The sequence below is a fragment of the Taurulus bubalis genome (assembly GCF_910589615.1).
Source record: "Taurulus bubalis genome assembly, chromosome: 2".
Taxonomy (NCBI): domain Eukaryota; kingdom Metazoa; phylum Chordata; class Actinopteri; order Perciformes; family Cottidae; genus Taurulus; species Taurulus bubalis.
Window position 1 is genome coordinate 39603292 of NC_136590.1, and position 22979 is coordinate 39626270.

Here is a 22979-nt window from a genome sequence, read left to right on the forward strand (position 1 = left end):
AGACCTCTAAAAAGGCATTGCACATTTTAAATGCGTTATACCGTTATAAAAGGTGACTTCTGTGCCCTTTGGGATCAACTGTACTTTACAATTTGTGGATTTTTCTGGACGTGTATAAGAGAAGTCAGAGCAGCCTTATCGAAGAAGTAGACACACTGGTTCTTATGTCAGAAATAATATTCTGTGTCATCAAAGTTCTTTTCCCCCCTGTCTTACCCCAACATTGCCCCCAGCTGGTCAGAGGTGATACTAGATCACCATGAAGCTGTTTAGAAAAACAATTTGCCTGTAAACATAAGACTGTATCCAAATAACCAAAGCAGTAGGCTGTAAACGCAATAATATACCAACACTGAAATAAAAATAAATTTAAAAAAATGACAGACAAACATTTCATAATATATGTATTTAAATCAAACACAACTTAAATATATTATAGATTAAGTACACATACATACATGTCAGAAAACATTAGTGGTACATAGTACCAAGAGTCTTTTCTGGTTCTTATCCACATCTTGGTAAGGCTCTAAAGAAATAATTACTTTTAAAAAAATGGTTTTATTCACTGAGCACACTTTCCAGTTGAAGTCCGGTCATCACTGACGTTTGTTTCAGAGATGCATAAAAAAAAAAACGAGTTTAAAAAAACAAAAGAACAGCGATCACTATAAAAAAGGACTAACATTAATATATGGGGCAAACCAGAAATCAACATTTAGGACATGGAGTTTTCCGACACAACTGGAGCACTTCAGTTCGTCAGGGGAGTATTTCTTCTTCTACGCTCTGTAAAAAGGTGCCGGGAGGTTCATATAGGAGGTCAGTCGATCCGAGGACCGAGTATCTCTTCTTCTGTTTCATTGTCTCATTTCCAAATCTCCTATTGTACGGAAAATAAACAGCTGGGGAGAGGGGGGGGGAGGAGCTCACGTCGGTGAACAGCAGACAACACGACTTCGGGCAGGCGGAGGGAAGCGCGTGCCAAAAACTGTACAACGCAGGTTTTCATCTGCTTAAGCCTTACGTGGCCGACCCTCACGAGGGGAATTTCATCTAAAAACAAGGAATGGTTATAAAAGGAGGTGTGTCGTGAGGGAGTGAAGGTAATTCAGTCCTTGTCACGCCCTCCGTAGGTCCTCTCCACGCCGACGCGTTGCTTCTCCGTGACGGCTTTCTTCCGGTGTGCGCTGTACGCTTCCTCTCTTCGGGAGTGACTTCCTCGAGTCGTGACTTTGGTCGACTACTTCATGTACCCTCGTAGTGTTATGGAGTTGGAAGATTGGAACGCTGATGTAACTTTTCCCATGAGTCCACGCTGCGGTTGAGGGGTCGGGAAGGGAGGGGCAGGTGATAAAAACGCCTTGTTCGTTCTCAGAGTGATGCGGTTAACCGTCGTACAGTTCGTCGGCGGCTTGGCCAGCGTCCTGCGGTGGAGCGACGCTCCTCTGGTTCCTCAGTGGGGTCATAACTGCGGACGGACAAAAGAGAACGCTTAGGGCAGAGCTGTGGTCGCTCCACACGGGAGGAGAGCTACCGGGGGAGGTTCTGTACCTTGGTGGCCTTGCCGGGGCTGTCGTGATTCGACTGGTGGACGACGTCGTTGACGATCATCTTGGCTATCTGCCACGCCATCTCCTCCTGGGCCTGGATGGCGAGAGAACAGACAACAACAACACCGTTAACCACGGGCTGACGTCAAGTTCATTTGAATACGTGCCACCGAGAGCCCTGCTCGGGGCCGCAGACCCCTGAATCCCTCGTGGATGTCTCGTGTCCTCACCTCGTCGGAGTTGCCTTGGACCCATTTCTTCATGGCTTGAGAAAACATGGAACCTACATGGAGAGGAGAGCAAAGGCCGAGTGAGACTTCAGTCGCTCAATCGGAACAAAGAAACTGAACAAACAACTCAAGGTTGAGCGACTGCTGACAGGCTGAAGTATTCAGTGCTTTGGCCTACTTATCCTGCAGCCATGCACGCTACTCTGGACCAAGAGAAAACACACTTGGACATAATACATAAAGATTTAGTGTGTTGTTGGATCTTAAGAGCAGTGGAGGCTCGGTTGTTCTTTAATATTTCAGAAGGCTGTTGGGAGAATGGGAGCAGCCACAAATGAGCTTTATATTCACGGCCGGAGAGTGGATGTTTTTCACTGCGAGGAGCATCGAGATGAAATCTGGCAGAGAAAGGGCAAAGGCTCTCGGAGACAGAGAGAATATAACAGGTAGAGAGAGAGGCAGAGAGAGAGAGAGACAGACAGACCGAGAGAGACATGTGTGAGCGCATCGTGCCTTTGGATTTCTTCACGTCCGGCTCTGGCTCGGCCTCCCTGATAAACTGGCCCATCTCATTCACCTTCCCAAACGTCATCCTTCTGAGCAGAGAGAGGAGAGGGATGAAGACAGATTCGATAAGACAACAGCTTTGTTTTTCAATTCATGACATCATGCTTGTGAATCATCTCGTGCAAGACATTTTTAAAGCACATGAAGAGGGAGTCAACAAAAACAACAGATGACTCACCCAGCGTAGGGCCGCTGGTACAAGGACTCAGGGTCCAGGCTGGCCACGTCCACCGTGATGGCCTCGTCAAAGTTCTTCAGGATCTTGATCGCCGCCCTTTTGGCACTTTGCTGTAGAGTAAAGAAACCGTAAACTGAATGTTTGGCGGCACTGCTACAGGTACGACCACAACCTTTCGGCATTAACAGAAATATCTCATGTAACGAGGCAGAGCAGCTCTGAATGTCAGCAGACAGGAAGAGGACGCCCACAGGGGCTGAAGATGTGGGTTAAAGTCCGGGATGGGAGGTCACCTGAGTCTGAGAGCCCTCGCCGGCATTTGAACTGGAGCGCTCGCCGTCCACGGGCCCGCCCTGACCCGCAGCGCTGACATTCACAAACTCGTCTGCCCGCACCGAGTTGATGAGGTCGCTCAGGTATTTGTAGTAAAGGTTGCTCGACAGGAAGCCCGGCATGTAGACCTGAACAAAGGCAACACATCACTCGCTGTTGCAGAATAATGAGCTCCGGGATAAATTTCTGGGCACAAGTTACAAAAGGTCTGTTCCTGACCTTCGTGCGCTCACAACAGTGTTCCGCCTTCATTTCATTAGCATACGGATCATTTGTCAGCGGTGTAATGGGACAATTCATCAGTGACTTGCAACACAAAACCTTTAGGAGGAGCCGATTGAATTCAAGGAAACAGCTCAGGCAGATTTTCCTCCCTTTTTTTTTTTAAAGGAAAGATCTAATTAAATGTTTTAAAAAGGGCAAATGTAAATCAATTAATGGTTTAATAATTAAGATAAGAGCCTCGGGGCTATTTGAGAACCGGACCTTCTCCATGGTGGTCCAGGCCTGTCTGAGTGGAGTGGTGAAGCAGTCGGGGAGCGGCCCCCCCTCTCGGCAGATATTCGACTCTATCTCCATCCGCACAGAGTCGCCGAAGCCCAGAGGGTTGGTGGCCTGGAGTGAGAAATACCTGGAGAGGAAGCAGAGCGACTGACTGAGACGAGGGCACCTGCATTAAGATTTGATTTGAATACCCGATCAGTAAAAAGTGTTGAGGAAATTGCATCTTTAATTGAGGCCGCAGGCCTGTCCCCCTGTACGACTGTGTGTCATTTTAAATATTAAATTATATTTAAATATTAATGAAACAGTGGCAGGAAATGCACCAAAAAAGTGAAGGAAAGAAGAACAAAAAAACAGCAGCCTGACAGCAAACAGCCACCTAGTCTTCTGCTATAGACTGGTAACGACTCCTTTACCTTCTCAGCCGCACTCAACTGGAACCTACCAAGCTCACAATGAGGCCAGTTGGACTTCAACAAAGCTCTCAGAGTAAACAGAATGACAAACAAACATCTTGGCTGCGAAGGAAAGGCGAAACTGAGGACGACTGGACCGCAAAGAAACGTTCATCGTGTAAAAGATGGAGCGTTACTGAAATACGCTTTTCCTGTACGAGTATTAATTAGATTCAACCCAGTCTTTGTGGCTACCTGGCTTCACTGAGGCCAACGTCAGTGATCCTGGGGCTTGTTTACGAAGTTCAACATAGCCAGGGTCTCTTTAGGTCATCCGGCTTGTGAACCTCCTTCGTAGGACTGAAAACCCGGAGTTAACCCTGAAGCTACCTCGCTTTTAACCCCAAAACCCTGGTTGGTAGTGAAGGCCTCTGGCTCCGTTAAGTCCGGATTTGGATGCGAGGAGGTGGAGATGTTACGAAGCAACATCATCAGAACCCAGAGTGAAGTACTTAATATGATACGAGATGAAACGATGATACCCGCAGGACACGTGAACTATCATGACGGCGAAAACTGATATTCAACGAGGTGTAATTGAAACACTATAATCCCAGAACAGGAATACAATAACAAGGTGTGGAATCACTAGAGATGATTTCTAAATATTCAAAGCAAGGCTAAAAATAAGTGTGTGGATTATCATCTACGGAGCCACGTCTTTTGTATGAAGAGAGTATTTTTGAGAGACAGACTTGAGCGAATGAGTGATTATAAAGTTAAAAAGGGATGCAAGACTGTTTTGCTGCTGAAGCAGAGAGGAGAGAAAAGAAAAGCAAAGAAGGTAATGTCTGATAAGCTCTATCTGACTGAAACGCTGCATTCATAATCATTGGAGCTAATTAGCAGTGTGGGGATTACTTTTCTAATAAAAGACAACAGAGTCCGAGAGCATAAAAGCATCGATACCGTCAGGAATCCTGTCGGGAATAAAATAATCTTTGCTCAATTAAAACGCCGCTACAAATCATCATTATGCATTCAGTGCGTTAAACTCTCCTTGGCTTTAAGACAGAGCTTCCGACAGACAGAGCGGACCTGAAAAAACAAACCCCAATAGACTCTTTATTACTTGTCACTTATAAACTCTTTAGTCCATACCGGGGTCCTGTAGGAACGATGCCGTGATTATTTCCAGTGATCTGATTGGTCAGCGTCTGTTGGTACAGGCTGAAGCCCTTCAACAGACGACTTACAAACTGATGTTGTTAATTAACCCGGGTGGTATATTAAAAGATTAACTGAAACAACTGGACTGAAATGAATAATTTAAAGTGGCAGAGTTTTTTTTCTTCTTCTTTTTCTTGAACTTATCCTTATGAAGTTAAGGCTGATTGCACAATGTGCTGAAGAGTAACGGCACCATCGACTTTTAGATTGGTTCTCTAAAACGTCTCACTCTCCGGGGAACATTGAAGGCTCGGCACTAAAGGAAGTGCGTTAACTACTGTGCAACCAAAAACAGACGGGAATAGCGCTTTTGTTTTCCACGTCAGCTATCGGTAGATATCCCAAGTTACTAAAGAGTATCAGTGTAAGTTCTATGAGACCGAACCGACTCAATGATTTTAACATAGCGGCAACCTCCAAGTATCAAGTCAAACCCATTATGTTCTCAACAACCACTTGGTGTTTTGAGACCTACTTGTCGTAGAGAATCATAGCATCGTTTTGAGCCTCCTGGCCGTCATACTGGCCCTTTTTAGCTGCGAGCTGGTTCTGGAAGTTGTCCGCCGCCAGCCAGAACTGCAGTACATTCATCGCCTCCTCCTTTTCCATGTACTGCAAGAAGGAGATGAAGAGCACATAAAGTGTTTTGTCAATCAAATTGTTTCAAGATCGACTACGTCCTGTGTGCATGCTGACATAGAGAGGAGTGAGTGTTTACTCTGACAAGCTTCGGCTGTATTTGTGCATGGAGCGTCACTTTAGTGTCATAAAAGTGGGCTGGGAGATTGTATGGGGAGCATCCACGGTGGGGTTCTGTGTTCGGTTATGTTTACTGTGTCCTCAGCATACTACTGCTGTGTCAATAGAAATTCCCGCTAGAACAGGTAAATCAAATAAATGATGGACACCGTTTTGTGGTAGGGGTGTACGATGGAAGTCAATGGCATTGTTTGTTTTTTTTAAATGAAGTGCCGTTTGGGAAGTGCTCACCTCAGAGAAGTAGAAGAGCGCCGACTCACAGAACAAGATGTCAGCCAGGAACACCGAGCCGCTGGTCAACACTTCGATCTGGTATTTACAGAAATGGTGGCTCCGCAGGAACTCGGTAAAGTGCCTGGAAACGGAAAAAGAGCACGTGGGAGACGAGCACAGGCGCTGCTGTGGGATGTTGGACTTAAATCTTAATGTGGAAACCTGGGCGAAACCCCGCTGTGTGAGTATTAACTCCTCAAGAAAATGAATAGACAGAAACTTACTGTAGCTCCAAGATGGCGAAGACTACCGACTGTGCAATGACAAAGCAGTTTGGGTCCACCATGCCATCCTCGCCACATATTTTAGCTACACAGAGAAAAAAACATTGTCTATGAGAGATGACTTTTTTTGAGTGAAAGAAGTACATTTCTAATGGCGTTGTCCGTATCTTACCAACTATGTCGTTTCTGATCTGTTCTGTGATGGGGATGGGCTTTACAGCGTCCGGAGAGATATATTTGGTGAAGATTGTAACTGCAGCTTTCTCTATACCTGAAAAAATAAAAAATAGCTGATCATGATGGGATTTTTTCGTGACTCATATCCGCCATGATTTATTTTGTTTCCATTACACTTACCACAGTATTTAAAGAGGATAAACGTATATTATCTTGCAGAAACACAAATATAAAGAGAGAAACTTGTGTCAAGGTGACTCACTTTTCATGAGCTGGTCAGAGAGGTCCCGCAGGGTGTTGATTGACTGCACCTTGAAGGGGGTCCCTGTCCTGGAGTGTGCCTGCTTGGTGGGGGTTTCTGCTCGAGGAGTGCCGGGTCTCAGGCCCGCCTCGGCGCCGGAGGAGTCCCGCCACTCCGGGTGCATCGCCGGGCGCTCACTGCTACTGTCCCGGGTGAGAGCGTCGGGTGTGCGCTGGGCCAGCCCCGAGCCGCCGGGGGAAGCGGGGACGGGCTCGGCCAAAGAGCTCTGTTTGACAGAGTTCAGGCTGTGCGCTCGGACCCGCGACCAGCTGGAGGAGCGGAAGTTCTCCGCCTCCAGCCAGAACCGAACCAGGTGGTCGGCGCCCTGGTGTTCCATGAAATGCATGTAGTGGGGTATCGCCACGTTGTCCCGGAGGACATGCTCCACCGTCTTGGACAGCCGAGAGCGGTCATCTTGATGATAGTTCACACTGGAGTGACCTGCAACGTATAAATGTGCAGACAATTTAGTAATCGACTGTGCAGGAGTCACTTTAATCGGATTCAAAAGACACCCTTTCTTTGTTAATAGTGTATTTCTAGCTACAAGAAAATCCAGAAAGGAGTAAAAGAAGCTTAGAAAAATAAACACAAATTACTGATGCACACTATGTAACCCTGTGATGCTTTACAAACCTGTACCTAACACATGCCGTTGCCTCAATGCAATTTAATATGATTTATTTCAATTTAAAAGACTTTGAGGATTGTCCGTGTTTGTCTCTCTTATGACTGAAGGCTGGAACGTGAGCTGAATCTAAACTCAGAGTTTTGCAGCTTTGTGAATTTCAGGCTCTCTCTCTGTCTAGAAGCGGCCTTGGACTGAGCAATTTCACAGATGATTTCACCCGGACAAACTTTTCAGAACCACACGTCTCCATCGTCTGTGTGTCCTCCCGTCAATCCTGTGTGTGTGTGTGTGTGTGTGTGTGTGTGTGTGTGTGTGTGTGTGTGTGTGTGTGTATATAAAGTGATCAGCAATAAATGTGGCAGCCATGGCAACATTTGACAGACCCCCAAACTCCTGCAGGGATGCCGTATCATTTGACTTTACAATGTCTCAAATTGAGTGTCTGTTTGAGTAACATCCACCGGGATGGACTACAAGCACACAACACACACTTCTGGAAAACAAAATAAACAAGGGGGGCGTGCTCACTGAATACAAACCCAGACACTCGCTGGATTATGAATCAGAGCACATGAGCTGTAGTTGGACTGTGGGCTGAGGGCTGAGGCTTCTTGGGGGTTTTGTTTGCTCTTCGAAAACAAAATAGTGCCGCAAGAGTCGTCACCGAGTGTGAGGCGCGTATCAATCAGCCTCCTCAGATTAGTTAAAACCACTCAGACAAAAAAAAATAATGATGATAGATCAACAACCAGCGCAGAAATCTGTGTCTGCATTGGGTCATTAAAAAAAAAAAATTAGCCTCAATGGAATATCTTTTGAGGGTCAGTCAACGTCCGCTATATAATTTGCTCTCTACTGTTTCAGCCCCAGACAAAAGAGAAGACGAATCCGAAGATCATGTTCAACATAATGATTCTTGCTGCCATTACGGCTTTCAGGCTCAGCGCAACTGCCATGGCTGCCTACAAGCCGTCAGTGAAACTAACCCATCTGGCCTCTTTTGAATCCTCCTCCCTTACTTCCTTCCTTCCTTCCGCTCTCATCTTGTGTTCAACCACTGATGCATTTCATTCAGATTTTGCTGTCCGGGCGGCGGCACAGGTTCGTCCACCTCCGTCTGACTCACCCCAGCTATTGTCTGGGCAACTTGCTCATGCAGTTCTCGTCGCTGCTGTCGCTCAACATGCCATTTGGAATTCACCGCTGTATTTTGTCATGCTTTGGAATGTGTGGACGCTTTTCTTAAAACGCGACGCTTGACAAGACTAATGAAGGAGTGTTTTCCACTTGCACAAGACAGGTGTGCTGCTGTCACACTAATTACTACCAATTATCCCTATGAAGTTAAACAGGAGCCTGAGAGGCAAACTTTGCAAAGTTTATAATTCCTTATAATATTTTTAAATGGATTAATTTTCATGTTACTGTGCGTTATATTTGCTTCGTTGTTTTTCTGTGCTTATTTTGTGCTTTTGTCAGTTGGCAGACCGTGCATACATGCTGCGATGAACTTATTGACAATCTATGCATTCATATTATTCACACAATCACAGTAAATCTGTTACAACTCTATCAATCAGTCAAATCAGCAACCATCTTGATAATCAATTAATCTTTCAGTTTTCTGGCAAATAAACAGCACAGTCTCATTGAGGATTTGCTGCTTGACTTTGTCGTAACAATAGAAATATCTTCGGGTGTTAGACTGTTGGTGGAATAAAACTTGAATTTGAGATTAAAGCTTCACCTTGGATCTTGAAATTGAAAAATCATAGACGAAACAATTAACTGAGAAAAAAATCAGCACATTAACCAAATCATGAACAAACTAGTTTGTTGCAACTCTACTCCTTTTGCTGGGTTTTTTTCTCCCTCTGCTGTCTATTGTTAATGTTTGTAATAAATAGACCTATATTTCAAATTCCAAAAAGTTGAGAAACCCCCAAAATTAGTGACGTTTCAGAATATACCTCAAATGTATACGGTCCAATGTTTGGTTGGGCCTTCTACGTTCTCACTAAAAGCAAAACACTAAAACACATGGAGGCTGGCGCCCTACCAAGATCTCCAAAGTGCGCAGCCTCCATGTGGCTCGGCTGTTTCTTGAGGATGGCGGTGCGACCGCGGGCAAAGGAGTCCATGTTGGCAGAGATGGCGTTGATGGCCACATGGCTGGGCCCCGCGGCTTCCTGGACGGCATGGTGGTTCCCCAGTCCTAGTGATGGAGAGTGAGGAGTGGGTGAGGCTGTGGACGGAGGGCAGAAAACAGGCATGAGGCACCAAAAAGAAGAAAAGGAGTACGGTGATCAAAGATCTGAGCGGCCTGAATGCACAACATCAGTGTGATTTGTATGAAAAGGCCCTTTTTGTGTGAAGGTTTTCCAAAGAGCTCACAGTTCGTTTACAGAGGCCTCGGGGTGTGATGAGAGATGTTTGAGAGCACAGACTGCTCAGTGTTTGTTTGAATGTGAGCTGCATGTGTTTCACTTCGTAGCTTGAGGTAAAAAAAAAAAAGACATGTTGGTCCTTGTGACAGGATGGCAAGCAATGATTAAACATCACAAACCAACTGAAGCAGAGGGACACTTGAATCCCATCTGTATAAGGCTCATCTTACATGCAAAAAAAAACCCAAAAAAAACTGTGCACTTCTGTGTTGATGAGCTCACCTCTATTGGCTTTAGCGTCAGTCACTCTCTCGGGTTCTTTGCTTTTGGCTGTGGGCAGAAAAACGAGAGGCGAGATGTAACCAGAGAAGGATACAGCGATTTGATTCACAATACAGGGCGAGACCAGAAGAAGGCACAGTGCATAGGCGGTGACATTCATTGACGCGGGAGGTAAAGTAAGGATCGGGATTCACTATCGACTTACATAATGACGTAGTGATGTACTAGAGACGCAAACAAACAATTTCCTGCAGAGCTGCGTCCTCGCAGGACGAGGAGGTAAATAGGGAAGCTGTGCTCCGATATGTGAAAACCCCCCTCAGTCCTGCTAATTATATAGCAAGGCGCACTGAGAGGCCTCCATACTGCGTGTGAGCATTAGTGGTGACCTTGGTCTATCAGCTCTGGTGGGTCCCGGCAGTTTAAAGTCAAGTGGAGTCGACCGTCTGACAGCTTCCACCTGAAGCCCTCTAAGAGTTGCTGAATGTCTCATATAACCCATCATGAATAAAAATCGTATGGTCTAATGCAAAACAACTTTTGCGCGCCATTCAAGAGCTCTGCGGCCGACTGTCAAATAAAGAATGAAAGATGTCGTCTGTAGTGGTATAAGTGCACAACGCCAGACACGGTGGCAGCCACTCATCAGAGTGACTCACCGTTCATATCTTCAGATTAGGCGGCTGCTGCTGCAGAGGGCGGTCAGGATACGTATCAATTTCGGGCACTGACATTACCGAATGGACCGGGAGGCAAACGCACTTTGTATGGGACAATTTGGACGGAGCTGTTGAAGAGTATTTGTGTCAGCCGGGAGTCTGAGAGGCTGTCTGTCACAGCTCAGAGACGAGGCTTTTAGAAAGCCGGAGCTCCAACAGCCTACAAATAAACACCAGGCGTCTTTGTTCCAAATAAATATTCAGATGGGACCGTGATGAGTTGCCACAACGGATGTTTTTGAATCAAAAAAAGAAAACGGTAAGTGAGTAATACTACCAGCAACATGGACATACAGCATTGACGTGCAGCGATCGCAAACCAGCTCAATCGAAGAGAAAGCCACGGCAGCTTGATATTTTCTTATAAACAGCACCACCTTCGAGCTCAAGCACCATGAGGACTCACTTCAAGTCTCCATTGACAGCATCCAGATGTGCTGCAGTGAATGAGTGCACTCGTGTGGGCCAAACTCAACTGAATGGAGCGAAACTAACTGATGAGAGAAAAACTTCAGCGACGCCTGAATGAACAAAGTACAACAACCTACAGATAACAGCAACACTGCATTATACCGTTACTCATGGCAATTTGATTAATCTATTGCCCCACATGGCTAATGACCATTCGACTAGATTAGTGCTCGAATTTCTTTGCAAAACCTTCCCTTCAGTAAAATGTTGCCTGCACAATTCAACCACACCAAACACCACAGTACTTCCTGTAGGTACAGCATGTCATCCTGCTTCAGAGCAGTACAAGTGCACTCTCCCTCTCTCTCTCCCTCTCTCTCTCTCTAATAGTTCTTCATTTTGGAGACCTGCTGTGTCAGCCGCTTTGACTGGTGTAGCCTATGAGGGACAACAATCTCTGGAGATTTCATGAATGAAATCAGTTTCACAATGCTCGCCCCGACTAATATGAATGGTGTGAACTAAATGCACCTGTGAGTGTAATGTAACTACAGGCCTCTAAGCTGGATTAATGGCTCTATAACGGTCTTAACGAACACACACACACACACACAGTAGCCATCATGAAGGCAACAGCGATACAGCGAAATGTAACCATCATGCATTGCACACCACCAGCAGAAGCCCAAACTGTGACGGGTTTAGACTGAACTAATGTCGTAGTTTAAACACTTTCAGGTCCAAAATCAATCAGTTCCTTCAACGTCACGTCGGATGACACCGTCCAGTCTGACTGGCTCCATCCCTTTCGGTCAAACGTTTCTCAATGGAGACTAACTAACGTTACACACGTTGTATTTAAATCAAGATAACCAACAGCTCTACTTCAAACACAACGGGCCCGTTGTTAAGTTTCTCTTTCACACCTCCCGCTGGTTAAAGCTGCATAACAAACGGCCCCTGGTGCAGCTAGCTAACGTTAGCCTCCGTAGCATAGTTCGACACCTGTGTCAAAGTGATGGCCGTCACGTGTGTCGGTGCTCGTTACGAGTCGTTACCGCGATAAAACGCCGTTTTTGACAAACACAAGAGGTTCAGCTGGCACGACGTGCTGCTGGCAGCTCTCTGCGGGTCAGGGTGTGTGTCCACCCGGGCTGACATTAGGTGAGGCAGAGCAGAGAGGCCACCGCTAAGCTAACCATGTTAGCGCGGCGAGCGGCGGGGAGGCTCGTGCCCACGAACACCGCGGTGTCTCGGGGCTAATTCGCTCGCGGCCGCAGTCTCGAGCGCGTCCGTCGCATCTCCTCGCGGACCGCTGTCCCCTCAGCCGGACTCTCCGCGCTGCTTAGCTGCCGTTGACGTTGCAGCACTCAAGAGGGAGCTTCCTCACCTTTCCTCTTGAAAAACGACATGACGGGTTTCGCACTCCGACCGTTTCCTCAGATCACTGACACCATCCCGTGGATCCGCGGGTCCCTTCATTCAAATGCATCTGTTCCGCGCACTCCTGAGGTGGAAATGGGTTATTATCGCAGCCCCGGGGAGTGCTGTCAAATCCCAATTTTCGCCAAATCGGAGCCCAGCACAACGGCCATATTGTCAATAAACGTCTTACTTCCGGGCTGGTGCGGCAGTAGCATTGTGGGAAATGGTGTGTCGTTACCTGCTCTGGTCGGTAGATGGCGACGTTTCAACGCTTGAGAAACACTACTTTAGCTGAGTCTATATAAGGTTTCTACCGTTTAATACATTCATTTAAATACGAGTCAAAATATTTTTTTTCAAAATATTAAATTTGTGATGTAAATAAGATATCAATATATCATAATGAGAAATCGAAATAGATAAATAAAACAGTTAATACTTGGCAATTCAAATATGCTGTTTTTAAAATCTTGGCCTTTGTTGTCAATGACTGTATATAAAGTTGTTAAAATAAAGCAATACGTCTACTATCCAGTACATGCTTTGGTTAAATTTACATCTGGGGACATTTTTCAAAAACCATGATCCAAAGGTCAGAACATTTTTCATCTTAACAATGACTAGCTATATGTTATATTACTGCCGCTAGCCCAATTATATTTGATATAACTGAACCACAATTGTATGTGTTGTTTTCTAAAGGACAAAACTATCGTTTCTTGACACCAGTATGTATATTTTGGAAACATTTGTCAGTATGAATTGGGGAGGCAGAGGGAAACCTTTTCTCTAAATTTTGGAGGAATTGCGCAAAAAGGGAGGACAAAAATACAGTGTTGTAATTGGTTTCATGACGCTTTCTCAGACAAAAAAAAAACAACCCAGAAATAACAAAAAGAGGCTAAACATTTTTAAAAATTTTAAAACATTTTTAAAATGTTTAGCCTCTGTTTGTTATTTTCCCCTGGCGGCTATTTAATTAGCAGCAGGTGTTTTCACTTCTGGCTGATTAGATCTCTGCCTCAACCACACCTCAACAAATGCAACTGTGAGATGTGAGGAATATGAGGAAGTTATTGAGACAGCACTTAAAAAAAAAAAAAAGATTGTAATTTCCTCGCTGTGCACAGACATGTCATCCACCATCTGTTCTTGTCTGTCTTGAATTTTTTTTAAATGTATTATTATGATGGAGTTGGCAGCCAACAATGCAGTCCAAGGTCCCATATTTACTACTCTGCTGCATTAATTGAACAAACTGCCATAACCACCTGGATTCAACATTGTTTTTATTACATGAAATGTGCAGATTTTCTTTACAAGAAATGCATAAGAATTTCTAGAGATGTGATTTCAGAGCAAAGATTTCAAAGAAACGCTGCGTTTTCATTGCAAAAATGTTTCCGTGCAGTTGGAGAACACACAGAACCAGCAGCATACATCTCACACTGCTTTGATTGACCTGCAGACCATTGAGAGACGCTGCGCCGCAGGCGTGGCTTATTTCCTTCATTCATCTTTCAGTCTCGCCCGACTCCGTGGGTGTCTCGGGGCCTGTCGATGCGGTAGACAAACTCTGCCGGCATGAAGTAGCCCAAGTACTCCACGCTGTCCGGCGTGGTGTCTGTGTAGTAGTGGCCACCTTCTCCGTGGTGGCTGAAGCAGTGGGTGTGCTCTACGCGCAGGTCCAAACCCTGCACACAGTAAAACGCATGAAACAAAAAGACACGCCTATACTTTCGCCGATTGGCACTCGTCTGGCGTCCTCTGCCTCGTTGAGACGAGCGTGTGCTGTACTCACGGGGTCTCTGGACACCAGCACCGACTGGCAGACGAGAGGGGCGCTGACCTCAAAGTGCTTCAGCCAGCCGTTGACGTCGTCGTCGCTGTCGAGAGGACAGGCCGAGAACTCTCTCGGCTATCGATGGGAGCAGATGCTCAATGAAATAAATCACGGCGCGGAACTGTCGGGGCAACTATCGTGTTTGAAAATGTCCGATATTTACCATGATGTGGATTTTGGCTTTCCCCTTCTGGATGATGAAGGTGCCCCCCAGAGCCAGGCTTTTATCAGGGTAGCGGCCTTCTAGAGTCTTCCTCAGGGCCGTCACCAGACTGTGGCCCCCGGTTCTCTTCTTGGCCCGCACCTCAATGACCTGGAGAGATGAAGAGGGCATGACAGCTCAGACACTTTCCTTTTGTTAATGTTTATCCTCTCGTATGTCGGAAGCACAGATATGATGGGGCTGAAGTTCACGCACAACAACTTTAGCCAGAACACTAGCCTACAGATAAATGGGTATACGGTTCATATGCAACCAGAGGTGTTCGCTATTTGACAAAATGACAAAGCATTTTATTTTATTTTTTAAGGAACCCCAGCGCACGCGAGAAGCTGCAGATCTCGTCTGATCTGATAAAGACTCATTACCTTTCCAGACTTCCCCTCACAGGCGTACAGATTGCCCAGCAGCCCAAAGTTGCAGTCAGAGAATTTGTTGCTGTATTTTTCCTGCAGACACTGTCCGTCAGCTGGGTTGATGGAGGAGAAGTAGCTGCCGTTCACTGCGGGCCTTCCCTCCGCTTCGGTCAGAACCAGGGGAACCAGCTGTGGACGAGAATATTTAGAGGCTTGTTTTTCTTTTCTTTTTCCTTCTTTTAACATAGTCAGTTGCTTCACTGCAGAGCAACTTGTCTCGTGCTTGCCAGAAGTGCAGCTTTTAGTTGAATACAGTCCAAACTCCAAACAGACAGCAATCCCATAATGACCCAAATGGTGTTTTTTTCAATATTTTACAATATTTACCCAGACCTGCTGGTAAAAACATGTACACCAGAACAACACTATATGGCATAAGACCTTTCTGGGGCCAGTTTTTTATTTTTATTTTAAGGCCACTGCTTTACCAAATCATTGTTATTTTGGGGTTCCACTCCAGGGGGAAAGACTGGAGAGCTGCACCCTAAGTGTAATGTATTTTAGCCAGAATCTGTGGTGTGCTGCAAAACTGAATAACCTCTGCATTCATTCCAACAATCCTGCTGGGAACAGCTGCTGCACCGAGGACGAAGGCTCCTGGCAGATCCAGCTCCTTGGATATGGTGTTCATGTTGTATTCCTGGGAGGAAGAGAGGCAACTATATCATAATGCCATCCCACTACAGGCCATTTAATCGTTACGCCACGCAATATTTTGTAATAATAACTACCTTGTGCTTTTGAACCACGGGGACCAGGTACGGCACACCCCCAACATCAGTGATGCGCGGCTTTCCACACAGGCCTGCAGTATGAGGACAGGGGGGACATTAGGAGATTACCAACATGACACCAATCCTATTTGACAACTTCTGAGGAATGGCTTTATTTAGATGTAATCATCAGAGGTGTCAAAAGTATTCACATTCATTACTCAAGTAGAAGTATAGATACTAGGGTTTAAAAAAACTTCTGTAAAAGTTGAAGTATCAACTCAAGCTTTTTACTTAAGTAAAAGTACTGGTTTAAAAACTACTTAAAAGTATAAAAGTAATGTAAGGGGAATGTTGCATGATTGGAGTAAATACATAATGGAGGGCATGCATGAGGGATTTGATTTTCCTTTTCTATTAATATTCTGCCTCCTAGATGTATACAGTGTATGTTTTGTTTACATTATGGAAACTGTGAGTGCACACTGTAGAAGAACGCAGTGTACTTAAGGCTCTTACCTTTTACAGGAAACTGGAAGGGCTCTTTGGTGAGATCGGGACACTCCACAACACTCACCTGAACTTCTGCAAAGTTGTCCTCCAGCCCTGCTTGCAGTACTGCAACCAGCAATAAGTAAGCATTACTCTCTCTAAATATATGTATGCATATACATTCCTAGGCTGTGCCACCGATGCCCTTACCGCCACGCAGTTCCTCTAAATCTGGCGCGTGCAGCTGAACCTTTTCAGTTTTGCTGATATCGGCCATAACTGTTGTGGAAGTTCAAAGTACCTGCAGGCTGTCCGGGTGCAGGAGGAACAGTCGACTGCTAAAGCGAGCACACAGCGAGGGGTTGGAGAGCAAACCAAGAGTACATAGTAGCAAGATAGTTCCTACCCCACACGATCTGTTTCCTCCTCTCTACAGCTTATTTATTAGCACAACTGCCTCAATATAAAACAAAAATATATTGTCCATGGGTACTATTGTATGAATAGAGTATGCTCACTAATTTTTCACTGATTATCATGTGCATTTATGTCACGTTCACTTGTTAATGTGAAAAAACGGAGGATTAAGAGCAGCTCGTATTTACTGAGGGCATCACAACCGACACAAAGCGGAAGTAGAAAGAGGGACACCTCCTGTCCGCCGGCTCGTTGCGTTTAGAAACTTCCTGGTTGGTTCACACAGCCACACGTGTAGCGACTACTCGTTTTGTTTTTGTTTTGGTGCAGCTACACGTTGTTAAACGACACTAGCGAGATGTTAACAAAATCCTCCGTGTTCATCTCAAGCGGTCATTTAATCGGAGGCAACTGACATATTTAGAGGCTTTTTGTTCGAGGCTATACGCGGATCCAACTATTTCTTGCCAACGAAGACCTCTAGTTATATCTATGCCCTTTGCTAATCTGCAAAATGACTGGAGGCGATCCTTTTCTAACTGGGACTCAACCCGATGCCATTGGCGCAGTTGGAGCACAGCCGTCATACCACATTGTCCTGGAAAGATCCCCTCCAGACTACGTGGAGAAGATATCGCGATATCTTGCGTCTTCTGTGGGACAGGGCACACGGGATGAAGTAGCCAAGGGTCCTGCTGAAGCAGAGAGGTAAGGGTGTCCTATACATGTCACAATGATGATCAACTTTTCCCACTTAATGGCAGACTGCAAAAAAAAAAAGCGCTCCAGTTTGGCTTTCTAAATATCAGGGTTCTTACGGAACTTCCAGGCCTGGAGAAGTCCTTAAAAAAAATAAAATCATAGAAATGTGTTTTATTCATGTGTTCATGATTTTCATTCACGCTGAGTTTGAAATAATGAATATGCTTTGAAAAGAAAGACGCTCAAAATATAAGCGGGCATACATACAGGCATCTATATAACTGTTTATTCTTTTAATCAAACTCATTTATTTGTGTAATTTAAGGTATACTGTATGCTTTGGAATTCTCATTGTTAGTTTAAATTCTAAATTTTCTCACTTTTTCATGTATACACCGAGATTTCACAAAATGTTTGGTCATGGAAATTTGGTTTAAAGTCATGGAAATCCATTGGTCAAAATGTGTATGAACCCTGTAATATATAATTGTGCCCCTGCAGTGACTCAGGAGAGAGCCTGTTCATAACCCAAAAGGAAGCAACTTTACCTGAGGCTGCGAGGTCAGCGCAACTACGTCGCTACAGCAGCAGATCAACCCCCCCATCTCCCAGGGATCTAGAGGAAGGTGAAGGAGATTCCTCGTCCACTTCCCACAATGGAGAGCTCAAAACTCCCAAGTCGAGGAGAAGAAAGAAACACACCCAGCCAAAATACAGTTTCCCTTTCCTCAAAGAGCGGGAGTGTAAGCTCAGAAGCACTCTGTTACCCGACCATAACCAAAGCATCGATGTAAGGACAATTAATACTTTGACACACATTTTGTTTGTCGGCTGGTGTTGCTGTAGACCTTCAAACAGGGACTTTGTGAATATTATGTTGCGCTGAAGTTTTTCCTTTTTACCCCCCAGGATTACACCATCGGAGGCTTCTTTAAATGTCTCGGAGAGCTGAGGCAGAGCTCTCAAAGAGGACAGAATCCTGAGTCATCTTTACCAACAGTTGACATGGATGGGGAGGACCTATCTCCATTGTCAGAGTAAGTTTATTTCAAGGAATAGTCATATATATATATATATATATATATATATATATATATATATATATATATATATATAAATAAATTATCATGGCCAATATCCATGAACACCCAGTAAACAGACTCATCTTTAATATAATATTTTTATTTTTTAAGTCCAATTTGAGAGAAACTCTACAAACAGTTGTATATTTCTAGTTTAGTACAAAGAAAACCCTTGTAAAAGTAGTTGATGATATTAGGATGAATGTAGTTTATCACAAAATTCATTGAAATAGACTTTGAGAATGCATCAGTTGTCCTGCAGCAGCAGTTTTTTTAATAGTTTTGCCTCTTATTTTTCAGGGAGATAGTTCTCTGTTGCAATTGATCAAGAATAAAATAGCTCGTGGGATCCCTCAAGGATACATTTCTGGGCCACTACCTTTTTACATCCGTGCATTTGTTAGCCTCGCTCCAACATGGTTTTAAATGTATAACGTATTCTGTTCCAGAGAAGACGGAGAGAGGTCCGAGGACGAAGACATCAAAGTGGTGGTAAGCAGGCTGTTAACAACCTTACACGTCATTGCACTTTTTGTTATGAGAACTTGGTTGTACTCCGTGTGTCACTTCACAGGAGAGGAAACACTTCCTGGCATCTTCCAAAAAAACAAGCCAACAAACCTGGTGCAACCAGTTAAAAAGACAAATGAGGAGGAAAGATAATAACGCCGGGCGAGAAACATCAGCAGGAAGAGAAACCAAGATATCGCATATAGAACAAAACAAAAAGTCTTTAGATCCAGAGAGCTCTGGCAGGGGAGGAGCTTCTTGCAGAGTTCTGGCGCAGAGGACCAGAGAAGCATCCAAACCTGTAGCAGGACAGGCGGGCGACAGACCAGGAAGCCAACTTCTCCTCCACGGACTCCCAGACCACTCAAGTGTCACTAAAGTAAAGAAGAGGACGGAAGAATGGTCAAAGGGGCTGCATGCTGCGACGCCCGTCAACGTGGAGGTAGAGGAGACTCACAGCCTTTCTGAGGGTTACAGGACAGCGCTGACCAGTGGTGTGCTGGGATTGAATGGGACAAATGCGACGTGGGACTCGTCAGGCAACGATAACACACTCGGACGGGAGGAGGGAGACATTCCCGATTCAAAACAAAGGAAAAAGTCTGCAGCAGGAAGCGTCGGACAGGAGGTGGATGGGAACTTAGAGTGCGACGTGAGAGTTGAGGATTCTTTGTCTTCAGTGAGCTGTGGCGTGGAGGATGGTGGCGGCGAGGATGTTGAGCAGTTACAGTCCAGCGCAGTTGCGGGACCTCAAAGTGATGATGCTGAGATACAGAAGAAGAAAGGTAGCGGCGAGGATGTTGAGCAGTTACAGTCCAGCGCAGTTGCGGGACCTCAAAGTGATGACGCTGAGATACAGAAGAAGAAAGGTAGCGGTGAGGAAGTTGAGCAGTTACAGTCCGGGGCAGTTGCGGGACCTCAAAGTGATGATGCTGAGATACAGAAGAAGAAAGGTAGCGGTGAGGAAGTTGAGCAGTTACAGTCCGGGGCAGTTGCCGAACCTTTAAGTGAGGATGCTGAGATGAAGAAGAAGAAGAAGAAGAAGAAGAAGAGGAAGAAAGGTAGCGGCGAGGAAGCTGAGCAGTTACAGTCTGCCGCAATTGCAGAACCTTTAAGTGATGATGCTGAGATAAAAAAGAGGAAGAGGAAGAAAGGTAGTGGCGAGGATGCTGAGCAGTTACAGTCTTCCACAGTTGCAGAATCTCTAAGTGATGATGCTGAGATAAAAAGGAAGAAGAAGAAGAAGAGGAAAGGTAGCAGCGAGGATGCTGAGCAGTTACAGTCTGCTGCAGTTGCAGAATCTCTAAGAGATGATGCTGAGATACAGAAGAAGAAGAAGAAGAAGAAGAGGAGGAAAGGTAGCAGCGAGGATGCTGAGCAGTTACAGTCTGCTGCAGTTGCAGAATCTCTAAGAGATGATGCTGAGATACAGAAGAAGAAGAAGAAGAAGAAGAGGAGGAGGAAAGGTAGCAGCGAGGATGCTGAGCAGTTACAGTCTGCCACAGTTGCCGAGCCTCTAAGAGATGATGCTGAGATACAGAAGAAGAAGAAGAAGAAGAGGAAAGGTAGCAGCGAGGATGCTGAGCAGTTACAGTCCGGCGCAGTTGCCGAACCTCGAAGAGATGATGCTGAGATACAGAAGAAGAAGAAGAAGAAGAGGAAAGGTAGCAGCGAGGATGCTGAGCAGTTACAGTCCGGCGCAGTTGCCGAACCTCGAAGAGATGATGCTGAGATAAAAAGGAAGAAGAGGAGGAAAGGTAGCAGCGAGGATGCTGAGCAGTTACAGTCTGCCACAGTTGCCGAGCCTCTAAGAGATGATGCTGAGATACAGAAGACGAAGAAAAAAGGATTGGGAATTGTGATAACTGAGGAAAATGAAGAAGAGGAGGCATCGAATAGGACTTTGGATTTTCCGTCGGTGTCAACGGAACAGTTGGAGGCGTCAGGAAATTGTTTAGAAAATGCTGCGGCTTTTCAAGAACCATTAGGATCCAGTGTATTTAAGAGGAAAAAGCGGCAAAAGAAGCAACAGTCCTTCTCTAACGACGCCACTCAAGATGGAGAAGAGGGCGTGGATGTGAGCTTTTGTCTCGATGATTATGTGACCTTGGCTAAAGGTTCAAGGGCGTCGCTGAAGAAGAAGAAGAGGAAAACTATCTTTGAGGGAATGAATGTCTCTTACACTCCGAAAGAAAAGGGGAAGTTAAAAAACTTATCCAACCAGGAAACAAATGAGGGCCTTGAAGAGCAAAACGCTGAGCTGGTGACAAAGAAAAAGAAGAAAAAGAGTGAAATATTTAGCACGGGGGTATCTGAAGACAAAGTGGCGCAAAACGATGATTCAGTGTCTGCACAGGAAAAGGAAAAGAATAGGCACTCATCCTTCCTCATTGCTGATGCAGAGGAAAGTGATGCGCGGACACACAGGGAACACGGCTCTACCTCGCCGTCCCGTGTCGGGGCTGGCGACGTGGAGGAACTAAACAGCGGGGTCACGAAGCGGAAAAAGAAAAAAAGGAAGAGCAAGACGTCCGTAACGCAGGACAGCGCGAGCGATTTGCCTGAATCCGCTGGCGCGGGGAGGAAGAGGAAAAAGGAACGCACTGGAAGTGAAAGCGAAGGACTGGACAGTGCAGCTGACGCAGGGTTTTCTGAGGCCGTGGTGTTGAAAAAGAAGAAGAAAAAGTGTAACGATGTGATAATAGAGGGTCCTTCAACTGCCACGACCTGTAGCTCAGTTTCGAGCAAGAAAAAAGGCAAATGTGATGCAAGCGCGGAAACGCTGACCTCGGTCGAACTTGATTTAGCATCTTCAGAGACGTTAAATGACACCAGAGACCCGAAAAAGAAGAAGAAGAAATTAAAAAATGAGGGAAAGTCGTTGACCGAGTCGGCGGAGTCTGAGCCCAGGGAAACCAAAAAGAAACGGAAGAAGGAAAGAAGCGAGCAGCCGCCTGTCTCCAGCCCCGTCACACCGGAGACTCCAGACATCCTGAGGAAGAAGCACAGAAAGTTTAAGCGGAAACTTCTTAATCCGAACGAGGAGTTCTTCACTGACTTTTAGTTTGAACTCGCTGATTGATGAACTGTAGATTTGAGTTTGCTCTAGTGGAGGAATTCTCGACTTCCTGTGTCTTTTTAGATGGACAGCGTTGACGTGAAAATGTGAAAAGAACATGTGTTTAAATATGTATTTTGTTTTGTATCAAAGCATTTTACAGTACTTGACCTTTTTGGTGTTGAGATGAATTGAAAAATAACAACACACCATAATGATTACTAGTTTTTTATTTCACAAGTTTGTTAAATAAAACTACATGATTGTAACTTCAAATTGTGATCACTCTTGAATGTGAAACAAAAAGCATTTTTTATTTTTATTTGGATCTTTAAATATTTGTAATATACAGTAACCCCAATGTTGACTGGTCAGGTTGGCAAACCTGTACACAGCCTGCCACCTAATGGGCATTTGGCTCACATAGCGCGGGTCTTTCCTTAAACTTGCATTGTTGTATTGCTTTGTCCAACCTTAAAAAAAAAAGCGTAAAAATATGAATTGTTCTGTGTATTGGAAATCGGGATGCTGTCCTCTGTTAAGGAGACTCCTCCACTGCTGCAGCAACCTGTGCCCGTTTATTGATCTGATAAACGGGCACAGATTGCCCGCAAATAATCTGATAGTGTAAGTGACCATTGGTGTTTGGGTTAATAAGTCACAATCACTGCTTTAGGTAAAACATGTTCTCAAATTTAATTTGTGATTATGGTTTGAGTGGTTTTGGCAGACCAGCATGTTCATTTTCTTATGTTTTTTTTTTAAAGGGTCCTATTCATCTGCATTTGTGAATGCTGTAAGTGGAGCAATAACCTATAGCAGGGGCGTCAAACATACGGCCCGCGGGCCAGATCCGGCCCGCCAGGGGGTCCAGTCCGGCCCGTGGGATAATTGTTAAAATTGCAGAAAGAAAAAAAAGAAGAAAAAAAGGGACTGCCATTACTAAA

General features: G+C 45.1%; 2 protein-coding genes across 2 annotated transcripts; both read right to left on the reverse strand.

The window, feature by feature from the left end:
• Positions 1–438: 438 nt before the first annotated feature.
• On the reverse strand, positions 439–12581 carry akap10 (A kinase (PRKA) anchor protein 10). The gene is made up of 15 exons (XM_079238066.1): positions 12545–12581; positions 10025–10072; positions 9415–9600; positions 6686–7165; positions 6419–6517; positions 6247–6331; positions 5981–6104; positions 5466–5602; positions 3348–3492; positions 2822–2989; positions 2529–2638; positions 2297–2379; positions 1784–1836; positions 1555–1647; positions 439–1471 (listed from the first exon to the last, which is right to left on the reverse strand). The coding sequence occupies exons 1-15, from the start codon at positions 12564–12566 to the stop codon at positions 1466–1468; spliced, it is 1839 nt and encodes a 612-aa protein (XP_079094192.1). The 5' UTR covers positions 12567–12581; the 3' UTR covers positions 439–1465.
• Positions 12582–13861: 1280 nt separating this feature from the next.
• Positions 13862–16330, reverse strand: cUnh11orf54 (chromosome Un C11orf54 homolog). The gene is made up of 7 exons (XM_079214319.1): positions 16291–16330; positions 15790–15863; positions 15597–15698; positions 15011–15187; positions 14586–14735; positions 14381–14497; positions 13862–14273 (listed from the first exon to the last, which is right to left on the reverse strand). The coding sequence occupies exons 3-7, from the start codon at positions 15687–15689 to the stop codon at positions 14100–14102; spliced, it is 711 nt and encodes a 236-aa protein (XP_079070445.1). The 5' UTR covers positions 15690–15698; positions 15790–15863; positions 16291–16330; the 3' UTR covers positions 13862–14099.
• Between the last annotated feature and the right edge of the window lie 6649 nt (positions 16331–22979).

Coding starts and splice junctions, on each gene's coding strand:
- akap10 (XM_079238066.1), bottom strand. CDS start 12,566: ATGTCGTTTTTCAAGAGGAAAG. Junction 9,601..10,024: donor TGACGCTAAAGCCAATAGAG/GTGAGCTCATCA, acceptor CTCCGTCCACAG/CCTCACCCACTCCTCACTCT. Junction 2,639..2,821: donor GCGAGGGCTCTCAGACTCAG/GTGACCTCCCAT, acceptor TTTACTCTACAG/CAAAGTGCCAAAAGGGCGGC.
- cUnh11orf54 (XM_079214319.1), bottom strand. CDS start 15,689: ATGAACACCATATCCAAGGAGCTGGATCTGCCAGGAGCCTTCGTCCTC. Junction 14,736..15,010: donor GTGAGGGGAAGTCTGGAAAG/GTAATGAGTCTT, acceptor TCATCTCTCCAG/GTCATTGAGGTGCGGGCCAA. Junction 14,498..14,585: donor AAGCCAAAATCCACATCATG/GTAAATATCGGA, acceptor TCCCATCGATAG/CCGAGAGAGTTCTCGGCCTG.